Here is a 24,306-nt window from a genome sequence, read left to right on the forward strand (position 1 = left end):
TTTAGTTGCTTTTTCATTGCTTATTTGTTGAGTTTTCACCATGTTTTCATCAAATCTTTATCATTTTGGGTCATTTTTTGTTTTGTTTTCATCCTCGTTTTCATCACTATTTTGATGCTTTATTTTACGCTTTTAGATTTGTGTGAGTGGCCAAAATTAGTCCTTATTTAGAACCAAACTTTTTGGTTGCTGTATGTGTGTTTTCTTTTTTGTTTAGATTTAGAATGTTTATTTTGCTCTAAGTTTGAGAACCACTGACTGACCTAGGCTCTCCTGTCAAGCCATAAATAAATAGTGTATTATATTAAGCAAATGTGGCACAAACAATAAGTTGTCAATGCAATAGATGACTGGCCATTGTTGTAGGTTTGTAGTGAACGTGAACGGTTGAAAGTCGTTGCACAAAGATAACATATTAACATACAAAGTGTCTCTTGACCAAAAAGTCTGGCTGTAAAGCAGTCAAAGAAGAAGAAGAAAAAGTCTGGCCGTATGTTAGATGAAGAGTCGAATGGTGCGTTATCGCTGCAGGGGCCACTCATGGGGCCGCCACTGTCTGCGCTCGCTCTGCTCCAAAAGCTCACGTCCCGCGCCGCGCTGACGTCACCGCGTGTTTGTTTTGTGGAGGTTGTGAAGGAACAGCTGCTACCTGCACTGAGGCGCACTCGACTCCAAACATGCTCTGATCACACAGCTGGCAGGTAAGATCACACGATTGTTACTCGGCAAAGGGTCACAAAAGACCTCTACGTGCGGTTCATAGCGTGACACGACGGCATGAATCTACGGGAGAGTCTAAACAGCCGAAGGTCGTCATTAGCTAACAAGTTGGGCTAGCAGTTAAGCTAATGCTGCTCGCTACCTCTTCGTCTATAACGTTACGTGGGACTAAATAAGACTCACAAGGTAATACTGTGCTATTGTAGTGATTTTGTGTATGAGCTTTTAATCCTGATTGTTTAGAGTAGACACAGGACGGACTGTAGCTAAATTGCAACCAGATGGATGCACCACAGCTGTTGATCAATGTTGGTATTCATACATATTTATAACTCATCGACAGTCAGGACCAAGGACTCACGCTAAGATTGCAGAACATTGTTTTTGTTGGTTCCCAATGCCAATTTTACCCCAATGTGTACACCCATTTAATGAAACTTTTGAACACCGAAATGCTTGGCTAGCATTTCACGCAGAACATGTTTTGTGTGTGTTTTTATATTATGTCTGACAGGGGTTGAACTGTTCGTACAGAGACAGTCTGTACCTTTGACCCAGTATTACTATAAGTACTGTCTGTCTCTCAGATGGTGCATTATCTCACTGTGTTTCACAACTCAACAAATACTGCTTTATGTAAGGTTGAGATCTGACTACTCCGTTCTTTTGACACTTGACAGTAGGCTTATTGTTATTTAATGAACTGATTATTTTTAAACTTGCTGACACTTCACTGCATATAAACTATACAAAGAGCTTATGATTTCATTTTATTGCAGATATGATACGTATTAGGGCTGCGCCACATAAGAAAAACATGTGATATTTGATAGCTCTCTTATTGTAATATTAAACTAATGTTATAAGCATTTGTTTTATAAAACAAAAAAAAACATTAAAGGAATAGTTCACGGTTTTTCCATACGTGTGTGTACCCGTGGAAGAGCATGGTCGCTTCTAACTTCACCCCGTTTGGAGCTATAGGAATATATTGGGAGAGGCCAAATGCTAGCAACAGCTTTGGTCTTTTTGCATGACTGAGGGAACACAGTTCTTCCATACTGTGATATGTTCTTACCTGAGCTTAGACGAGTTGATACATACCTGTCTGGTGTTTGTGCGTGCCCGTGGAAGAGCGTGGTAGCTTTCAACTTCCCCCACGTTTGAAGCTATAGGAATACATTGGGAGAGGCCAAATGCTAACAACATCTTTGATCATTTTGCGTGACTAGGACACACACAAAGACCAGACGGGTACCCATCAACTCGTTTAAGCTCAGGTAAGAACATATCTGAGGATGGAAAAACAGTGAACTATTCCTTTAAACTGTGCTCTCATAGTAATGTTAAGAAGCTCATGTTACAACTTTGCCTCAGCTTTGAGCCATAGGACAGACTGCTTTTGATAACATTCAGTGAAACTGTGAGAAATCCGGTTTCAGCTAGATAGATAAGGGTTAGGGAAAAGAGCGACCTGGCATCACTGTGGCATGGACCCATCAGTGGTGAGATGCCACAGTTCTTATACCCCTGAGGACTTGTATAAAAAAAACAACTTTGTGTTATGCCGCACAGTCAGGAAGAACTTTGACTTTGTCTGTACTGTGTCCCTCTGGCCAGAGTTTGTCATTAAAATACTCAAAACTTTCATTATGTTAGATTTAAGCTGTGTGATTCAAATTGTTATTATTCATCATCCTAATTTCCGAACACATGTCAAAACAAGACTCAAAAATACTTCATCCGGACCAAAACAAGGCTAAAATTAAGTTTTTAAGTTACCAAGCATTTTTATTTTAAGCTCACGCAGATGGAACCCCACAGTAATTTTACATTATACTGTGGCCTTTTGCATTATGCATATTCCGTCGCGTAATATTGCTAAAACGATGTTGTGCGGCCCTAGATTGTAATAGATGTCCCTGTGCTCCTCAGGGTGGACTGTGATGGCAGTGTGTGCACTGACCATGTTGGATGGGATTGATGATGAGGTGGCTGCAGCTGGAGGGGTCTTTCTGCTGTTGCTGGCCCTGATACTGGCCTGGCTCTCGACACATGTGGCCGACAGAGGGGACCACATCCTGGGCACCATCCTCACAGTGGGAGCTCACGCCTCTCTGATCGGACTTGGGGGTCACGACAGCTACAGCGGGGCATCATCTACTTCCAGAGGTAGATAACATTCACTTCACTCATTTGTACTTCTAAGAGTAGTTTGATGACAACTATCATGCTTTTTACCTTATGTTAAAGTGACAATATTGTGCTTTACTATAATTGTGGCCTCTCTTTTATACATGTACACAACTCTATGTTAAAATATTATTTATTTATTTATTTGAGTCACTTTCAATGTTTAAAATGACTCATTCAATAACCCAGTATTAATTTAGTAGTAAATTCATCCTTGCTACTTTTTTACTGGAGTTGAGTATCATTACAATTTTGATCTAACCGATTGCTATTTACTGTGACAATTGCACGATCTCCCTCAGACACTCCTGAGCAGCCCACGCCTCCACAGTCACAGGAGAACAAGCCCGAAGAGCGTGGGACCGAGAGGGGAGACGGGGACGGGGCGAGTGAAGGAGCAGAGGTGGCCGGGAGTGATGCGCTCCTCGACATTCAAACCAAACAGCAAACGGCTGGAACACTTCAGCTTTCTGACGATGAAGAGGGGGAAGACCAAGAGGAGGAGGATGATGAGGAAGAGCAGGTCAAACACTCTGTGAAGCACGTCTCGCCTCTGACGTCTGCCCCACCCCCCACAACGACAGCCATCTCTGTTCGGCTCAAGTTCCTCAACGACACGGAGGAGGTGGCTGTTCTGGAGCCGCAGGACACCGTGGGAGTGCTGAAAAGGTGAGCGCCGAAACTTCACACCTTCACACAGGTTTGTTTTTTTTCACCTGGAACAAAGTCGCGTCTCTTTTCAAATTCATCATTAATTTGAGCTCTGTTGGTACAAAACCAGATGGCAATAGTCACACTGTTGTGGCAACAAGGGGCAAGGTCTAATGGCCTTTCAAGTTGGTCTTTAAGTTTGGCAGTCAGTATTGTATAGGCTCTGTGAATGGCAAAATGTCACTATATTTATTACTTTTCCTTTTGCCCCTCATAATTAGGAGTGTGACAATATATCAATTTTCTGATATATCGTGATATTTTGCTGGATGATACGATACTGATGTTGACGTCATATTAAAGGGATATTTCAGGATTTTTGACATAGGGCCTCATTTCCTAGTTATCCAGAGTGTTCCTGATTTCTGGAGATTTTTTTTTTGTAGTTCAAGCAGTTCTTATATTTGAAGAGTAACGTGGCACTAGGCTAGTGCAAGGCTAGCGCATTTCTATGATATCAGCTAGCCTGCATTAAAAACAGTCTGACCCCCTCCACAGTGCACCTAGCACAAGCCTAGCGCCATGTAACTCTTCAAATATAAGAACATGCATGCATGAACTACAAAAAAAATATCTCCAGAAATCAGGCAATGAGGCCCTATGTCAAAAATCTTGAAATATCCCTTTAATGAGCGACGTCCTGCATGTTAATGAGGCAGCAGCGCTCCACTGTTTTCACAGTCAATAGAGGCCAATAATGATCAAGAATTCAGTCAGAACAGCAGGGGGCAGCGCTACAGTTTTAAGCATATGGACCAAACACTGTCACACAAATAAATTACTTTTAATGATAGTTTTTTAATTTTTTGATAAAGAAGATTAATTGGGGTTGATTTATTCCTTTTGAAATAGTACTGTGGTTTCTTGTTTATTTAAATATAAATGAAGCCACTGACAGATAGAATAATATGAAGTATGTTAAAATAAAGGTTAAAAGTAGCATGTTTTTTTTAATTGTGTGCAATATATCGATTATCGCAGTATCGCCGCATCGTGAGAGGATCGTTATCGTAAGCCATGTATTGCGTATTGTATCGAATTGTGAGGTACTCAAAGGTTCCCACCCCTACTCATAATGTGATTACTGTATGTAAAATGATGTTACCATGTTCTTTTGCAGTAAGTACTTTTCTGGGCGGGAGCAGCAGATCAAACTCATCTACCAGGGCCATCTGCTCCAGGACCCAAAGAGGACACTGACCTCCCTGAACATCAGCCATAACAGCGTGATCCACTGCCACATCTCCCAGTCCCTGCACGAGTCGGGCCCAGAGGAGGGGGCTCAGAGCGGGTCCGGAGCCGGGACAGGGGGTGTCTCCGGGGGGATCATGGCTGCCAGTGTGACCGTCAGCACGAGTAGCCTTGTGGTGCCTGTATTTGTGGTGATCCTGGCTGTGGTTTGGTACTTTCGAATCAACTACAGACAGTTCTTCACCGCGCCCGCGACCATCTCCTTAGTGGGAGTCACTGTGTTCTTTAGCTTTCTCATATTTGGGATGCACAGCCGTTGAAAAGGCAAAAACCTAAAGTTGAATGTCGTGAAGAACAATGTAAAAATAGTCGCAGCAGTGGGAGTTGTCTGCAGATGGTGACTAATCGAAATGATCCACAGAAGATTGGATTCATAATGCGCGAGTGTGCGGGGTGTGGGTGAGCTGTACCATAAAACTTTGGTGAACTTGGCAGAAGTTTAGCTTAAGCAGAACTTTGTCTCTTTAAGGTGACTTAGGGAGGTCACTAGAAAACAGTTTGGCTTATTTTTCATTTGTACTGTTGCTTGGGTTTTCAGATTGCGTCAATGTTTTATCTGTTGAAAAAAAAAAAGTAAACTGAAACAATCGTAACCTTTTCTGACACCATTGTGATGTACTCTATTGATTTATATCGTCTTGAATGATTTATCTGTATGCATAATAGACTGTACAGCTGCCCTGGTGCAGAGCCAATTTTAAATATTGCTTTAAAAAGGATTGCAATCTAGATTTTGGTGAATTTAAATTAATAGTAGAACTTATAAGACTCCTTTAAAATGTACATACTTGTCTGTAAATAGAGGGATTGACTCAGATGATCTTGCATCTGGCACTTAAAGGCTTGGAGGACCGTAGACTGTGTCTACAGGAGGAACTGTGATCTTATGCTGGACTGCTTTGGATTCAGAAATGTCTCAGAATAAAGCATTTGAAACCAGCCATGCTTTCTGACTGCCAATGACATCTGTTATTCATTCAAAAATTTAATGAACCCACAGAGACTGGTACGTTCAGTGTTTCTTTTAACATGACTCATTTATTATTTTCTCTTAATTGCAAATATTTAGTTATGACATCCTTCCTCCAGTTTTGACAAGCAAGCATGTGCTTATAAAAGCTGAGATTGGCACTGGCAGCCAACTTCCACTCAGTCTGTGCCAGGGCAAATGTGACATACCACCTTGGATGGATTCCCAGTTACAACCTGAAGAATAGTGCACCAAAGTATAAACGGGTTTGCAATAACTAGAAAGTGCTTTTATTATGGTCACACTACATAGGTTGTTCGCCAGAGCATTATGGCTAATGTGAATATAAAAAAAATCCAAATCAATGCAGTGCTTTCTAAAAGGTTCAGACTGATGTAGAACGACTCCACTCAGTATCAGGTTATATTTGGATACACCAAATGAAGACATCTTACAGTGGGTTGTATTCATGATTCTATTTCCATCATATTTTGTCATAAAAACATAAAGACTGTACATACATGTGCCGTTTGCCTACTGGCTCTTCAAATATCAAAATCTGCATTAAACACAAATACTATTTACATATCACTTCTTAGGCAGTGATGGATAAAAACTTAAATATAGTGATGTAAACAAAGTTAAAATGGCACATAAACAAGTCACATTCGAGGATGCATACTTTTAGATGCGTCCTGGAAACACACGACCACACGGAAACTACAGCTTCTCACACAAAAACAAAACCCCGCATACAAAGGCATGTTCTGTACAAATACACGCAAATGTGCAACACAACGCTAGAAATTTAGATTCAAAAGCTACGCATGAGCACTCAAATCTACAAATGTCAAGTGTCCAACTGGAAGAAGCTATTTATTAAAAATAAGAGCCCATTTTTTTTTTCCACTTTTCACTTAAAAAAATTAAATACATTATGTTATTAAAGAAAACCTCTATTTGAAAGCAGCTATAGCGCACACACAAGCACAAAAATATCCATTAGTTTTCCAAAAAATTAAATAACCTTACATTAAATAACTAAAGCTTTGGCCAATTTCCGAGCATTTAAATTCAAACATTTTGCATACCAAATTGTATTTTTTCCCCCTATAAATTTGCAGTATCCATTGCATTTTCAAAATTAACACAAGACAACACAAACCATCATGATCAAAATAATTTAGTAACTTAAAACTTAACATCAGCAGTCGCCATTTTGCTCTCCTTCCGTGATATAGTATTTACAGGGTGATGATTTTCAAAACGAGCTGAAAGTCCATATTCTTCCTATTAAAACCCAGTTGAAATAGGAAAGAAGAAAGAAAAACACGGTCTACGAATGTCTACCCTTAGCTCAAAACATGAATGTCATCTGCTGAATCCTCACCATTCTGTTAAAATAGAATCAGAGAACTGAAGAGTCATAATATTTTATTTACTGTGCATCACTGTCTTATACGATGATTAGAGTGAAATTGTCTTCATCTTTTTGATCTGTCTGTCAGTCAAAACTCTATGATATGCTGAGAACATATCGAGTTGCTCAAAAGCTACCGTATGTTGCGTCTAGTCGTCAAAGATACTCGACATGGAGGGTCCAGAGGGTTTGGGCCTCTTCTTTTTGGACGATAAGCTAATATTACTTTGCGAGTTGCTGCTGTTGCTGTTGTTGCTGCTGTTGCTGTTGCCTCCGCCCCCGTTGCCGCCGGACGGTCCTGCCGCGCTCGCTCCTCCGCTGCCTCCTCCCCCGCCCCCTACGCCGCCGCTGTTCATGTTCCTCTCTGTCCTCTTCTTCTTTTTGGGGCGCCTCGAATCGGAATGGTTAGTGCCTGCAAGACAGACAGTGTTGTGTTTGTGTATAAGCTCGGAATGTAGTCAAAAAAACAGAAAGTAAAATGTCAAAAGAAACATTAAGAATCAATTGTGATAAAAGCACTCAACACCCTAATCAGTGTTATCCAATACAAAATGGCTACTTAAGCTCTGAGGACTCTTGAGTAACCAAGCGACTTAGATGGAGTTCACCCTGGAGGGTTAGCAGTGAGTATAAATAACTTGAGTGTTGAAGATGAAAATACGTTTACACTCATAAAGCTAATGTAGAAGATTTAAGGAGCTCTTTCGAAAAGGACAGGCGACCTAACTGGTTGGAGGCCTACCGTATACAAATACTGTAGACTCATTCCATTGCTGTCAGTCGTAGTAGAGCTGTCTTTGAACGTTAATGAAAGTTTAAAGGTGCATTATGCAACTTTTTATGTTAAAAATACATAGTTGACCTTTTAGTGATCCAGCGGATGCCTGAGCCGTTGACACAACGCCTTTACTTACCATCACGATGGCCTGTAGGAACCTCCCGGATCCATTTTTTTTAAAAAGTTTTCACTGCTGATCGAACCGTCTCCATGGTTACATATACATTACATCAGAAACCCTCAATAACCTGAAACAAAATGTATCCTAAAGCATCATAGGAGCCACCGGGATGAAAAGTAAAGACACTAAGCTAATCACCCATACAGCCGCCGGGTGACTGAAAGGTCAAATACGCACTAATATCAACTGTGTTTACAAAAAAAGTTGCATAGTGCAGCTTTAAGTATGTGCCAAATTACTGATTTTACATGGATAAAAAGAATAATATACTTTTAAGATACTTTTTTAAATATTTCACTCATTCATTATTCATTACATTATTCTTAAATTGTAGCCTAACAGGGGACTTTGGAAACTTTCTGTCTGACAAAGCAAGACAATAAAAGTAGAAAGGGCTAAAAATCTAAAATGATACAAATTTAACATAAAATATAAACATTGCAATGTTTTTTATGTTGCCTTGATACACTGTAGTTGCATTCTATTGCATTTGCTTGCCTCATTTCAGTTCGACTGCACTAGATCAGTCAGCTGTTTATTGCTTCATGAGGTCTTGATTTCGTCACTAATACGAGTATGTTATGCTAGTTTACTCACTGGCTTTAGACGAGGCAGAGTCCGTAGGAGATACGTCAGGTGAATCTTCCCACTGCAGGCGGCTCATCAGGCTCTGTCCATCAGGAATGTCGAAAGTGTCACTCTCCATCACAGCGTCCACATCTGGCAACGGAGGCCTAGTAGATATACAGAGAGAAATGTATAAGACACTGTTCAAATATATCAGCTTCATGCACAATAATGTCCTCTAACGGCTTTCTTAATTTAACTGACAAAAGTTATAACATATGGACGGACATTAGATCATTTCTTATGCACACGTTCAGTCATTACTAACGTCTGTCCAATTTTGAGTGAGTCATCTGTGACTGTTTGCTTTCGTTATGAGTATGGCAGAATAAATATGACAAACTAAGCCGGCTTGAAACTTCCGTCACCTGCTGCTTTTTAATTATTCAACCGACCTACAAACAGGGAAAAGATGTCTGTCTATGAATCTTTGATGATTTAACTAATCATTTATACATGTTACCAATAGCACGCATCTGTAACCTGTGATTTTAAAGGAATAGGCCACCGTTTTTACATACTGAGATATGTTCTTACCTTAGCTTTGACGAGTTCTTTAGGACCTGTCATGTCTTCACCCGTGCCTTCAGTCACGTAAACACAGCGCAGACGGCGTTAGCATTTAGCCTCTCCTGCTCTCCACTATAGCTCCAAAACTGGTCAAGATAGAAGCTACCAAGCTCTTCCACGTTTTCCCTATTTAAATATGGTTAAATATGGGACTATATTGTAAGCCGTAATAATACCAGGAGTAATTTGGCATCCGCACAGTAAAGTGAAGATTACTGCGTAGTAAAGTGAAGATTACTGCGCGGATTTCGAACTACTCCTGGTATTACTACGCCTTACAATATAGTTCCCCCTTTTATCCGCTTAGAAAATCCACATTGTTTAATTTTGTGTAATTATACTTTGTAGTGTAACACTTCAAGTAACCATATTTAAATAGGGAAAACGTGGAAGAGCTTGGTAGCTTCTATCTTGACCTGTTTTGGAGCTATAGTGGAGAGGGGGAGAGGCTAAATGCTAACGTCGTCTGCGCTGTGTTTACGTGATTGAAGGCACGGGTGAAGATCAGACAGGTCCTAAAGAACTCGTCAAAGCTAAGGTAAGAACATATCTCAGTATGTAAAAACGGTGGCCTATTCCTTTAAAGCCACAAGCAGACCTTTAGTTCAGTTCTTCCGGCTCGCCCTGGTTTAGCGCTAGTTTAGCTCTACATCCTCAATCTCAGTAAACAAGCTCAGTACAAATTTTGTTCTTCTTCGGGTCTTCGTAAATTAGGGGTGAAAAAACATCTAAAGCGTTGCACTCTGGCTTATTACACTGGGAGGGAGGGAGCGACCAGGGGCACACTCACGCGGACGGCCCCAGGAGGAACACCCGGGCGGCCCTCCTCTGTTCATCCGTGTGTTGGGGACATCGCTGAGACCTGCCGGGACACAACGCGGCATTACACATCCCTAAGTTTCACCCCTTCCGGCCTTAAATGTAGTTCTGTTCCAGGGAAGGGTAGAGACAAGCTCCTCTAGACACCATCAGAGACCAGCCACATTAGATCAGTGACACCCATGCTCTCGGGGGTTCTTCGGCCTGGCACGAAGAAAATGTGCCTATCCCTTTTATCATTTTAGCTATTGATCACTGAGTGGGTCCAAGACGATTTGATAGTAATTTTGAACAAAATTTTAAAGAACAAGCTAATTTTGAATATCAGACTTCAAAATTAGGTTGCCACTTGTGTTCCCCTTGCATTAGTCCCAATACATGATCACTTTCATTTCACAAAACACATTTGAAACTGATCATGCTCTCACGTGCACGCAAACATACAGTAGACGTTTAGTACTGGGCAGGATATTAAAGAAGCATCAGTATTTTATGAAAGCCATATGTATGTGCACACTGGCCTCTTACCTCGTACACATTTTCTTTGTGTGTTCAGGAATTGCACCACATTGCTAAAAAAAAAAGAAAGAGAAGATATGATTTAATTGCACACATAAACAGCAACATAAAGAGGCCCTGTTGCAGGACTATACAATGTTTTGAACATGCATTGTAGTAATGATGAGATTTGCATACCGTTGTTAACACAGATCTGACTTCATCTGGGCCTAGTGTTTCATAGTTAATGCCAGAGCTGTAGTTATACTAGAAAAACAACAGGGACCATCGTTAAAACAAGGATAGAATAGACGAAGTACAGTAGAGATAGAAAAAGCCACCTTGTTATAGGCCTCTGATGGGACACTGCCGCCAAGATCCCCTGAAGAGTTAACAAAACAACTGAGACATGAGCATGCAATTTCCACAAGTGTGACAGACCTGTGCATGTCTACAACGAAAGAAATATGTACCGTTTTTATGTTTTAGTGACTTGGATCTTCTCGGAGATGTCTGATTCTAGAGAAAGTTTTGTTAACAGTTAGGCACAATTCAGTGTTTGATATATAGTCTAAAAAAAACATAGCCATGACAGTACCTTTTCAGGCTTTCTTTTCTTTGCTGTGGATAAAAAAAAAAAGTTATACAAATGTTTTCTGCACAAATGGAAAACTTTAAAGGAATAGGCCACCGTTTTTCCATACTGAGAGAAAAAAGTAAAGTGAAGATATTACTGCACGGACTTCGAAGTGCTCCTAAGGTGTTACTACACCTTACAATATAGTTCCCCTTTTATCCGCTTAGAAAATCAACATGTTTACTTTAGTGTGACTATACTTGGATCGTGTAACTACTCACGTGACCTTATGTAAATAGGGAAATTGTGGAAGAGCTTGGTCGCTTCTAACTACATCCCTGTTTGGCCCCATAGAGGAGAGGAGGAGAGGCTAAATCATCTTTGGTCTTTTTGCGTGACTGAGCACACATACAAAGACCAGACAGATACACATCAACCCGTCTAAGCTCAGGTAAGAACAAATCTCAGTATGGAAAAATGGTGGCCTGTTCCTTTAAAGCATGTACTCACATTTTTTCTCTGCTCCATAGGACCAGTCATTATCATTCAGGTCATCATTGTCCTCCTGATCGCTTTCTGATTTGCTCATGGTGTTATTCGTGGCTAGTCTGTAAAGTAGTATCAGAAAAATATCAGAAATATATCTTAATCATTCAAAAAAAGAGGGAATTTCAGTATTTTGTACAATGGTCCTACCTGCGATTAGCAATCCGGCTGCTGTTGCGCCCCATGCCGAGACATTTCTCCAGGTGAGGCGCAAAGCGAGAAGCTGCGATCAGTCGTTTACAGTTGGGGCATTCACACTCTTTGTTTTTCCACTGATTATACACTTGGCCAAATATGTCCACTCCAGGTTGATCCACAATTTCTGCAGTAAAAGGAAAATTGGTGACAAAATGTGAAAAAACATCATCATTGGGCACTGTGTGACGTGTAAAAGGTAAAAATAAGTAACACATACCGAACTCCTTCATGCTTTCCTGGTCTGTTTCATCCAAAAAGAAGTAGCCTTGTTTGACAGCACGATGTACCTCAAAGCACAGGCCCAAACAGGCATCATCCACCAGCTCAGAGTAGATGTCATGCACCAAAGCCTGTTAAGACATTTTTTTTTTACATTCGATTCAAATATCAAGGAAAAACGTTTCATTTGTGTATGTGTGTTTCTTCACTCGCCTCCAGCCTGGTGTTGTCTGGGCCTGACAGGGGCATATCCTCCATTTTCATTTGAAAATCTGGATGGGAAGATGGTTTGATTGCAAGATAATGAGTAGTTGAACTGCAAAAAAAGAAGAAAAAAAACATATTTATTATCTGACTTAGGTGGCAGAAAGTGACAGTGACAGTTCTGCTTACTTTATGTGAAGTCATCAGCAGTTGAACAACTTTCTTCATTCTGTTATAAGACATTGATACATTATGTAATAACAAGGTAAGCACGTATGCAAAAATATAATTCATTGTTTTCCCGTTTTTTGTTTTGCTTTTACTTGGGAAGACTATTTTATCTATCATAATCTACTCAATGAGGAAAAAAATAAAATAAAATACTGGAATTTGTCAATACAAATTTTCCATAAAATTTACACTATCGATCATCATGTTACGCATTTAGCTACTTGTCTACTCTCTGCATGCATTTACAGTAAATAAAAACATTTATTGTGACGTTCATATTACACGATAATAACAGGATAAAATGTACCATTCGCGTTAGCTGTTATGATGCTAGCATGCTAACCAAACACCAAAACATAGCATGAAACACCAGAATTCCCAGCTCCCCGTAAAAACTCTTCGGACACAAAGTCATCGATTATGTTAATTTGATCTCCAGTTTGCTCTGCTTACCCTGTCAAGCTCATAGGTTACAGCGCAAACTCAGCCTGGAGAAGCTGCAGTGGCACCATCACCATCACGGCGTCAGGAGAAAATATCCTTTAGCTGCGATCTAGCGATTAAGACATCTCGTTGCAATTCAGGTCCCGTATTTTACAAATATATCTACTGTTGATATTTCTATTACGATAGAATTACAGACACAAACGCGTTATAACCAAGCAGGCCCCAGACACATAGGAACCAATCACTGGAATAAAAACATCCTTCTAATCCCGGTTCTACACAATAAAAGTTCAGTCGGACACCTGCTTTTCTTAGAAACTGGTTTTAAAATCTTCTGTGGCATTATCACCGTCATTTTATCAAACAGAATGTGAAAATATCCTCAGTAAATACGAAGAAAGCGTTTTTTGAATCGTATGTTTGCTCTAATCTGGGGGTGTGACGGAAAAGCTTTTATTTTGAAATTCCAATTAACGTACGTTTTACTGTGTCGCTCTTGACCTTTTGACGCATTTTGAGGGTAACGTCATTAACATCCATAAATGCCGTAATCCAGTGGTTAGAAAGTGCACAGGACGTTAATATGAAGTAGTTGTTTTACAAGAGGTTAATATTAAAGGTTTTTTGGAAGATGGAAATAGATTATTTTTTTATGAGATGTACTAGTGCCTTGAATTATATTCCCCCCACCCCCAAGTCACTTTTAAATTGTAATATATTCTATATTTGTACTTACAGCTTTAAAAATGTAATGTTTGTATTACATATTGTTTCAAAAATGTAGCCGAGTAACACTACTGTGAGTTACTTCTGCGTTACTTTAGGCAAAATATAAACTGAAAATAGCAATAATGCCACAGAGCAAAAGTGCAGTCAAAGGTTTCCTTTTCTTTCGCTTTTCCCCGTTCTCTTGTTTCGTTTTGACAATGTTAGCTGTACGCAACTGCTGATCTTTTACATCAGTATCAACTTGATTTGGCATGCTGCATTTTATATGGGGGATTTGGCATCTTTTCATTCATACATCAATACAAATCATTAAAATGCACTTGTAACTTGAGTTACTGTAAGTAGTTATTACAATTAAAGTTTTTTTATTAGTGATTATTTAGTAATACTAGTAAGTTAAATTCTCAGTTACAGAAAAAAACTTAGAAAATACCAATCTTAAACGCATAACTATTAATGCCTAAATGAAATTTGCTGTAATTACAATTTATAAACTCTACAATTGCAGATTACCCTAAACACCACTTGTAGACTACCAGATCGAGCATTAGCCTTATGTTCAAATAGACAGAAATAAAATTAAAAAAATAGCAAAAGGGAGGGGAAAAAGCAAATCCGCAGCTGTTCAAGATGTTTATTTGCCCAAATACTTCAACTACAAGGACATAAGAACTCCCTCAGCTATAGAAAACATCAATTTTTTTTTTGTCAAATGATCTGCAGTACAAACTTGTAAAGCTTTGCTCTGAGATATTTCTATAAACTGAAACAACAGAAACAGGCAAATTAACCGGAAAGCCTAACTGAAATACTAAACAAAACAATGAGCACTCAATACAAAAACAGTATTTACAGTAATTACATCTGGCAATTCAGTTCCCTCAGTTCCTGATAAGAGTATAAACTACAGCAATTTCACCTCCTTTATGAATTGTTTAAATAGTCCACGCTGGTTTTGTTTCGGTCAAATTATAAAGATTAAGCTCAAAAAGTCAGTGGATGAAAAATGTTAACACGTACAGGCCTATGCAACTGGAAATGTCTTGCCACACACAAGTATTTAGACGAACAGAAAAAAAAACGACAGCACTGAGGAAGAAAAACTGTTTGCAGAACTTTGGGGAAAAAAGAAAAAATTACATTCGTGGTGTTGCTCGGACGTCCGATAACATAATTACATACACGCACGCTGTAGTCACATTATGTGCAACAGCAAAAAATGGCACACATTAAAGCAAAGACTCACACACCCTCATATGTACACACACATTTACAATAAGTGCACGCCTTTTTGTATAAGATCCAACAAAACACATTTGGATTATGGTCACTTCCATTAAATAACAAAAATAATTCAATGAAAGTGATTCAACTCAGCATCCGCAAATGACTTCAGACCAGAGCACAAATGAAAACAAACTGCACAAAAAGGTAAAACAACAACGATCAATCAACAAATGTACAGTAATAAAAACACAGAGACAAACATCCTGCAGTTGGTGTATTTCAAACAGTTTTAGGCCCAAGATGGAGTTTGACAAGTGAATCTAAATTCAAGGTGCAATGAACTGAGCTGTGTCTGTATCAAATATTCAGCTAACAGTTAATTGTTGTTACCGTCTAAAACAGTAGAATAAAAGGGACCACTTCCTTTTGTACTTTTCAATGACAAAAGGCACAATAAGTTGGGTACAACAATGGATGGCACTTTTTACAGTTTGAAACAGCTTTTTGTTTCGTTGTTGACCTACACAGCTGTTGTTTTCATCACGACTGAATAGTTAATGCAGACACTAACTTTGAAATGAGAACATGTAACAGGTTTTGAGATTTTCCAGCAACAGAAAAACATTCATAATGGCTTGATTTTTTTTCCTGAAAAATACCACCGTTATATAAACAGAGATAAAATCTACATAAAAAAAAAAAAAGGTTTAAAGGAAACATTCTGAAGAGTGCAATTGTTCAGTCTCCCCGCACACCCTCCCTCCCTAAAGTGATCTACGGCTTCATGAAGCCTGTTCACTAATCACGCCCGACCTGTGTCCAACTCTTTCTCAGAATAAGGAAATAAAACTACAGGGCAACTAACCCCAAACATTAAAACTCTAATCTTAACAACTGAAACCAGGTTGAAACCAGAAATGCTCATGCATCACCAAACCAGTGGGATGCCTCTTCTGGCCTGACGCCACAGGCCCGAGCAGTCGGATTACCGTCACATTAGGGGATAAGGAAACTGGACTAACAGGGCGGTCTCCTTTCGGGGCAAAAATTACGGCAACATCGAGTGAATATGTGAGTGAGTATGAGACAACGGTGGGGCAGTGATGGGCGCCCTCGTGTGGTGGGAGGAGTGCAGGGTTGGCACGGTGGCAGAGCTCCCTGGACTCCTGGCTCAGCTCAGCGCTGCTTAGTTCACATGGGACTCTTTTGGTCCGGGTCAGTCTGAATCTGAGTCTGAGGATCCTGAGCCGGACTCGCTGCTGCTGTCCTCGGACTTGTTCTCTTTGTCCTCTGCCTCATCATCGTCGTCGTCATCGTCACTGTCATCCTCATCGTTGTCGTCATCGTCTCGCTATACAAGAAAACACCTTTCTTAAGTTCGAGCATTAAAAAACTGCAAATATTGTCACCATAGATACTGGGATGGAATATTATTAATGTATTGTTTCTAAGGAAATGCTCCATATCGATACAAGCCAGATCATTACTGATGAATACTTGCAATGCAGTGCAAATAATTCTATGCAAATACTATTATTATGGAATGTGCCAGGAATCCCAGAAATCTTAACGGTTTTGATGACACAATCTCGAGCTCTATATTTTTTACATGGCAAAATCACACGTTTTAATGTCTTTACATGTGTCATCAATATCAAAAATAAAATGCACCATTATCCTTTGCCAATTGTCAGTGCTTATCCTTTGCATTAAGCTTCATCAAGTGCTCAGAATAACGAGGACACAATCCATACAAATACTGCAAACTGCACCACTATTATAATATATATTTTTTTTTAATATACCGTAATCACATTCCTAATAGAACTATTTATTCACAACCAGAACCAGCAAAGTTTTTCCTCACTTTGTCTTTGGTTCTTACATCATCATCGTCGTCATCGTCGTCATCATCATCGCTGGAGGAGTCTGCGTCAGAGGAGTCCTTCTGATCCTCCTCATCGTCATCGTCCTCATCCTCCTCTTCAGTCTCCTAAGATAAAAACAGGTTTAATTAAGAACAAGGAGCATAAAACTTTGTTGAGCTAAACAAATGTTATGGTACTCACTGATTTCGGTGCTTTGGCTTTGGGCCCCGCAGGCTTCGCAGTACTTTTGCGTTTCTATAATAAAAAACAAGGCATTCATTTAATTAAATACATGGTTATTGGTCACCATATGTTCTTTAAAAGTACTTTCACAAAGTGTTTACCTGTGAGTTGTACTCTCGATATGTATTTCTTTCCTGTGACGACAAGCTCTGCAGAAAAACATAGTCATTATAAAGGCCATAACCAACACTGAGGTCAATAGTTTTAACTGATATGGTTACTAGGCAGTCTTACCGCAAGCCATTGTTCAAGCAGGACCTTGTATTGCTTCTGTTTCTCTTCAGCGATTTTCTTGTAGCGGTCTTTATCTTTCAGGGGTAACCTCTGCCAGCGACCGCCAATCTCGGTCATTCGCTCTTTCATTGGGAGGTGGTTCAATTCCCCATTAGAAAGCATTTCCTGAGAAAACTTTTGATATCCATTTCTAAAGGAAAAGAAAAACACAATCAGTGATTGGTTTCATTTCAATTTTCAACGGAACATTTGCTGCTGAGATAGGAACTTACGATGGAGGCTTTTTGGGTTCACCCTCAAACTTCATCTTCTTCCCTGAGGCGATGGCAGCTGCAGTAGGAGAACGCATTTCACACAAGTCTCTCTGTAGACGACAATGCAAGTCAGATTATTATGTGCTTATACAAGTCTTCTCTAAACATGACATGCAGTGAATTTGTCTCACCTCATATCTTTTCTGGTCGTCCGCTGCCTTTTTGATCCACATCATTTTCTCCTTTTTCTCCATCATGCTCCAAGTGGCTTCCATGGCTTTTTGTGCTTTTGGCCGGTCGTTCTGTTGAACAAAATGTAGCTTTATCGTGAGCTTACCACTAAATTTAAGTATTTCTATAAGCATTAACAATGGAAAAAGAAAGAAAATGAGGAAACAAACTTGCACCTTACCTTAAACCTGGCGACATAGTCCCCGATGACGCTCTGCTGCCAGATGTCCTGTGCAGTCTTGGGCGGATCAGGGAGACGAGTGCGATCTACATTCTTCTCCTTCTCTGACTCTGCTTTTAGGACTGCTTCTAAGCGTTTGTATTTTTCCTGAAACAAAACAAAAAATAGACTTATGACTGAAATGTTAAACCTAAAATACTTTTTTTTTTTTTACTTTGTGCCAACTCATTACCTTCTTCTTATCAGGCAGCTCGTTCCACATTCGTGCCAGGAGACGTGTGAGCTCACTGTCTGCCAGGTCCGGCCGCTCCTGCTGCAGTTTTGGACGTTTCTCTTCAGAAAAAATGAACATGGCCGAGATTGGCCTTTTGGGTTTCTCTGCATTGACCTGCGAGTTTACAGAACAAAAGCTGAATAAAAACATACCTTACGACTTCTGTAAAAAAAAAGCCAATTTGTCCAAGTGTACAAATTACCTTTGCGTTGCTTTTCTTTTTTGAAGCCGGGCTGCTGGCTCCACTGCGATTCCTAAACCCGAATTTGTCTTCACCCATGACCCGCTGCTGTTCTTCTTCTGACAGCGTCTGTAGATGGAGAAAGAGTTAGTCAATACAAGGTTGGAAAAAAGAAAAATCCAATCAAAATTGCGAAGGCACAATAATTTCCATTTACACTGAGGAACCGGTGCATCTCGATTTCAAATTCTTTCTTCCTCTGTTCACATCTTTTTTGGTAGGCGTCTTTCTCTCCCTGTTTCAGCATTTTCCAGCGCTGGCTGCACATGACCATGCGCTCTGTGCTGGGAACATCCTTCATACTCGACATCAGCTCTGCACAAAACATCGAGTACCCGTTTCTGGAGGCAGAAAAGGATTATTCACACATGTATTCACATCAGTTAGATCTGGCATGTGCCTCGTGTGGTTAGAACTTACGGTGGGGGTTTGTCAGGCCGACCATCGGATTTGTCTTTCAAATGCCTTTCAGCTTTTGTCAGTGTTGTCTTCAAAATATCCTCTTGGGTCATATTTAACTCTGGGTGCTGCTGGATGTACTCACGCATTGTCACCTAAAGTGTTTGTAATAAAAAATTAATAAAAAAACTAAATAAACTTGCATTATTTAAAGTTATCAACATAACTCCTTGCCTATACCTGATATTGTTTCTGATTTTCCAAAGACTTTGTGATCCACTTAAGTCGCTTTTTATCAGACAACTGTGTCCACTGTTTGCCCAGGCTATCTTTAATGTCTTTTGTGGTCGCCTGAAAGACATATTGATTTTTTATTTGTAAATATACAGTAACAAAGGCATCTATGGCCAATGATAAAATCACTTACGTCTGGGTGAATCTTGAGAAAGGCCTTTTTTTCATGGTTGTACCACAGTTGTTGAGGCGTCTTGGCCTTTTCGGGAACATTTGAAGCCTTCTTAGTCATATTCTCCATCAGATCAGGATGTTCTTCCCTGTATTATAAAATGCACTTGTAAGACATTTGCGATAACTTTAGAATCTATTCAATTGTTTAATCTTAGATAACACACCTGAACCTCATCATGCTTTGGACAAACATTTCTTTGTCCCTGACAAAGTCGTCCACATATTTTTTCTAGAAAAAGAAAAAGAAGCAAATGATCAATTGCATTTTGTTTCATAAACCTTGATAAAACAAACAAACTTTCTTCATACCTTCTTTTTGTCTGGGAGTTCCCTGTATTTCTTGGAGAGGATTTTTGTTAAATCTAGGTTACTCATTTCAGGGTGCAACTTTGCGTACTTGGCTCTCTTTTCCATGAAGAAGCGGAAGTACGGGGTTAAAGGCTTCTTAGGAAAATCTGGATGTTTCTGTGGGTAAAATATAATGAAACATTTAAAAAAGAAGGACTTTTGGGGTTGTAATGTGTAATGATTGAACTGAATTTACCTTTAATTTCTTTCCCTTGTAGGGATTCTTTATGTATTCTTGAGCATCAACTATAATCTCCGTCAAGGTCCTGAATTTGCGTATCTAAAAACATAATGCATAATGATTAGCAATATGACAGAATACAACAGTGTTAAAAAGTTGACTCACCTCTTTTGAGACCTCTAACCACTTCAGTCTGCACATGTCTGCAGTGTAGGAGTTAAAAGCAACCTTCTGCCAATCGAGATGGGACTCCGATGTTTTGTACTTGGTCAGGTCTTTCTGAGGAAGAGCTACTTTCATCGCATCAAGAAGTTTAAGGAGGTCATCCTGTGCCCACACTGAACACAAAGACCACATATTATGGTTTTATGTACTCTGTCTACTCAAGACAATGGCAGATGTAAAACAAGCTTTTGTCTTCACATTGCAAAAGCATTAGAGGTGTTTTCTAGGGCTGGGACAAAATATCGGATCGGATTTGGATTGCAAATTGGATTGTTTTCCAGGAACAGCACTTTGTTACATTTTGTGTTAATGCATTTTTTTGATCTTAACACTTCAAAGACTGTCAAATGGCATTGGGTTTATAAACTTTGGACACGTGACTGTTTTCTTTTTACAAAATTTGAGGTAAACATATTACAAATCATAATTAGTTATTGTATAAGTACGTATCGGATCGGCCCCGCGTATCGTGATACGTATCGGATTGTGACAAAAGTGGATCGCCCCAGCCCTAGTGTTTTCTACATTTTTGTCGAAATATTATGGGCAATGTGACAAAGTTGCTTTCATTTACACTAACTGGACAACACCCAACTAACCTTGGTCCTGCGCGGCAGCCTCCATGTTTCCATTCATTTGTAGATGTAATTTTCTTACTATAGACAAACAAACAAAATATTACATTATTATTGTTATTACACCAAATCAAATAAAATTGCATAAAAAAGGCTTTGTATTTAAGTTTCTCTTTGTGTAAATTAATGTAAAATTAAATATTCAAGGTGTCTTTAAGTTGCAAGTGTATCTAAAAATGTTTCAGTAAAAAGTTTTTTTTCTTTTCTTTCATCTTTAATGATCATTTCTTTCATGTCTTACAAAAAGTAGTGCTGTTCTGTGATGTGCGCTGGCCCTTGATTTCGCCTGCGCTTCGACATAATGGTTTATGTTCATTACACCGCCCCTTAAACGTTTACGCTCCATGGTGAGGCATAGGCTATTGCTTGTGACGGCTTCAAATCTCAAATAACATTGCAGAGGGCTTCAACTAGTAACTAGCTACGACAACGGGAGAGTGTGCGTCGAGCGAAAAAAAAAAAAGAAGTGCCATCTGGAATTTGGCGCATTAGCACTACTCTTATTGCACAATAAAACTATCGCGAACGGAGAGCAGCGACCATTTTCTCGCTCGGTCCGCTCGGTAATGGAGGATTTTCTGCCGGAGCGGTGGTTGGGGAGGATCCACGGAAGGAGGAAGCGAATGGACGTAGACGGACAGGCAGCTGTAGGCGACCAGCTGACCACGGACGGGGGGATCTGCTTAGCTCTCCGACGGAGTGAGATGGAGGATGGGAAGCACTGCAGCCAATGCGCCACTCACTGCTCGGCATATGGGGCCTCGTCACCGACACACGCCAATCTGACTCCGCCATGCGAACCCACGGTGGTTTCTTTGTCCATTTCTTCGGTCTGGGCGAGGAAATTGGGACAAAACACGACCGTTTTTTATCAACCCGCGACTGGTTTGAGTGAATTTGGTCGAATATGCGTTTTCTGAGCGCTATACATTATGTGCAAAGGCTATGCGTTGTCCAGCGAGGCGTAGCCGTGTTGTGCTGTAATGATGGCGGCTGCTTGTTGTTCGTGGTGTCCTTGATAGCCCCAGCTCACCATGGTGTCTCCCGCATGACTTACCGACATTTTAACACGGATTTCGACATTTTTTCGATCAAATTATAATCCAACAACACAATTGGCAACATTGTAAAGGCATTTTAGCGACATTTTAATAAAAACATTTTTGAAACATATGGATATAAACAACAGAAAAAAAATGTACACAACAAAAATACGTTAAGTGATATTACTTAAAATGATGTTTGGAAAACGTTTAAAAAAAATAAATAAAGGTAGGCAACGCGTCAGTTAACGTCAAAAACGGTCGTAAACGGCTTTTAGCTTTGCCCGAAATAGTGTCACGATGAACGGCTTCAGCAGGATGTGAAGCGAGGAATGGAGAAAACACGACAAAACATTTGACAAGAAAAAAACATGACATAGATATTTAAGGAAAATACCCCTTGATTCTTCTTACGAATCCGAGCGAAAATACAGGTCAGTTTTTTTGCATAGGCTGTAGAGAGAGACGCTTATCCGCGGCTGAGTGGCTTCACTGGCGCGACAAACAGCCCCAGTCCGCCATGCTTCAAGCTCAGCTCTAGAAGGAAACCTACCGTGCCAAGGTCCAATGGCGCACTGCAAACTGAGAAAACCGTGCCTGAACCCACAGCCGGGGCGTATCAGACAAGACACCCCTCGGTCCAAAAGCGCGTCAAGGAGAGCGAGGAAGGCGGGTTTTCGGTCCTCCGCGGTCCTCCGCTGGTTCTTCTGGGCAAGTCAGAGAGGGGGTGAGAGAGGGCGAGTCTCTACGCGGTGAGATATTAAACCGAGATCCCTGATGGCTGACCGAGAACGGCGGCTGGTTGTTCCGCCAGCAGCCGCATGGAGCTTTCGGCGCGGAAAACACCACGAGTTTCCACGCGCATATAACCGACAAAAAAGCACACGTGCCCGAGTTTCGATTATGAAAATTAGCACGGAGTAAACACTGGCTGATATTTCAGCGAAAATGACGCGTCAAGCACCCGGACTTGCGCTCAATCTTGTGCCCGCGCTAGAGGACGTGAATTCCGGCTATGGCGACCCCGTGTGCTCCCCTTCCACGGTGTGTGCCTTTCCCCGACAGGACAAAGCGGGCAAAAGCATTACAAATAAAAAGCAAAACACGACTTACTGTGAAACTTCCCTGGTTTCTTTCAGTATTTTGTTTAGTTTACCAGTCGCTCTCTTTGTGTGTTATGATACCGAGTGCGCAGCGGCGGAGCTCGGGCTGTTTCTACCAGGCTCTCGTCGTTGTGGAGGAAGGGGAGGGTTGAACGATAGCCAGCACTGCGCCGTCCGTCCCGAGCTCCAGTCCCCGCAGAGATGCTCCTTCCCCCCCGCCTCCATCTCTCTCGCCCTCGTCTATCCCTCCACTCAACGCGCAGCAGCTCCTCTCTCTCCAGCCAACCATTTCGCTACGCCGAGGCATGATCCACATTTTTTCCGATGCGCCAGCAGCAGCAGCAGCAGCAGCAGCAGCAGCAGCAGCAGTGTCGCTCCCCTTCCTGAGCGCAGCCGCTGGTGGTGATGGTGGTGCACACTTCGGCGCCATGCTTTATCCACTTTTGTTAATGGTGCCAGAGTAGACTAAAGTTGTTAAGCATTTAATAATTTGTCAAAGTATCGCAGTGAGACACATTTATTACGCAAATATATGTAGCTTTAATTACAGCATTACTACTGTCGCATGACTAAAATGCAGTAGTGCAATAGCCTAGTTCAGTGCCTTTCGAGGCTGCTAAGCCTCTTTTTGCACTTAGTGAGCCGCGGTTTGGCTTGACAGCTTCATTTTTGGCCCTCCTGCATGCTGTTTCTTTTCAACTCCACCTTGTGTGTTTGTGGGCGGATACCTCGGCTGTCCAATCCTGTCCGTCCTATCCAGAGAAAACAAATGACTTTCAGGCACTGGGCCTTGTTGCTCTGCGCTGCCTTCTAATGCGGTGGGACGTTTGGACATCGTTCACTCAGCCTTAAAAAATAATGACTATTGTCATAACGTCAAAACCCGCACAGTGGAGGCACCATACAGGATCAAATGACGTATTTGTGTCTTCAGATCAAAGTTCATTGTTATTGTTTTATTCCGTGTTTTCATACGAGTTTCTTTCATTTAATGAAACTCTTAAGCTTCCAAAATGTGAGCAGAATAATGGGTTATTAGTCTGGAAATTACATGGCAGTAATCAACACAGATGCTGACAGGCGTGACTTTACAGTTCCTGACATATCAGCCTCCAGCAGGCGCACGTCTGAATATGACCCACTGGGCAATCTGTGAATTGGTCTTTTTCAGACTGTGATAACCTAATTTTGCTTGTACCGTCAGTGATAGAACTTATTTTTTTATATATATATAATGAGTGTTATACTTTTGATATACTTTC

The 24,306-nt window shown here is 40.6% G+C and overlaps 3 protein-coding genes across 3 annotated transcripts; 1 reads left to right on the forward strand and 2 right to left on the reverse strand.

Moving 5' to 3' along the window:
• The first annotated feature begins 576 nt into the window (after nt 1-576).
• On the forward strand, nt 577-5,814 carry tmub2 (transmembrane and ubiquitin-like domain containing 2). The gene is made up of 4 exons (XM_079565082.1): nt 577-701; nt 2,656-2,892; nt 3,216-3,582; nt 4,745-5,814. The coding sequence occupies exons 2-4, from the start codon at nt 2,667-2,669 to the stop codon at nt 5,133-5,135; spliced, it is 984 nt and encodes a 327-aa protein (XP_079421208.1). The 5' UTR covers nt 577-701; nt 2,656-2,666; the 3' UTR covers nt 5,136-5,814.
• A 1,141-nt stretch (nt 5,815-6,955) lies between these two features.
• On the reverse strand, nt 6,956-13,416 carry atxn7l3a (ataxin 7 like 3a). The gene is made up of 14 exons (XM_079565081.1): nt 13,167-13,416; nt 12,672-12,711; nt 12,492-12,594; nt 12,277-12,409; nt 12,012-12,183; nt 11,826-11,923; nt 11,337-11,359; nt 11,212-11,257; nt 11,080-11,120; nt 10,937-11,005; nt 10,769-10,812; nt 10,212-10,283; nt 8,822-8,958; nt 6,956-7,677 (listed from the first exon to the last, which is right to left on the reverse strand). Exons 3-14 carry the CDS (start codon nt 12,540-12,542, stop codon nt 7,415-7,417), a joined length of 1,149 nt encoding a protein of 382 aa, XP_079421207.1. The 5' UTR covers nt 12,543-12,594; nt 12,672-12,711; nt 13,167-13,416; the 3' UTR covers nt 6,956-7,414.
• Nucleotides 13,417-14,538: 1,122 nt separating this feature from the next.
• ubtf (upstream binding transcription factor) lies at nt 14,539-23,383 on the reverse strand. The gene is made up of 20 exons (XM_079564425.1): nt 23,055-23,383; nt 20,863-20,919; nt 20,204-20,376; nt 20,054-20,137; nt 19,819-19,974; nt 19,674-19,738; nt 19,469-19,595; nt 19,282-19,392; nt 19,063-19,196; nt 18,800-18,983; nt 18,604-18,711; nt 18,360-18,515; nt 18,128-18,274; nt 17,907-18,017; nt 17,734-17,825; nt 17,462-17,651; nt 17,329-17,376; nt 17,186-17,239; nt 17,002-17,109; nt 14,539-16,467 (listed from the first exon to the last, which is right to left on the reverse strand). Exons 2-20 carry the CDS (start codon nt 20,897-20,899, stop codon nt 16,333-16,335), a joined length of 2,220 nt encoding a protein of 739 aa, XP_079420551.1. The 5' UTR covers nt 20,900-20,919; nt 23,055-23,383; the 3' UTR covers nt 14,539-16,332.
• Between the last annotated feature and the right edge of the window lie 923 nt (nt 23,384-24,306).

This window comes from Gobius niger, assembly GCF_951799975.1.
Source record: "Gobius niger genome assembly, chromosome: 10".
NCBI classification, from domain to species: Eukaryota; Metazoa; Chordata; class Actinopteri; order Gobiiformes; family Gobiidae; genus Gobius; species Gobius niger.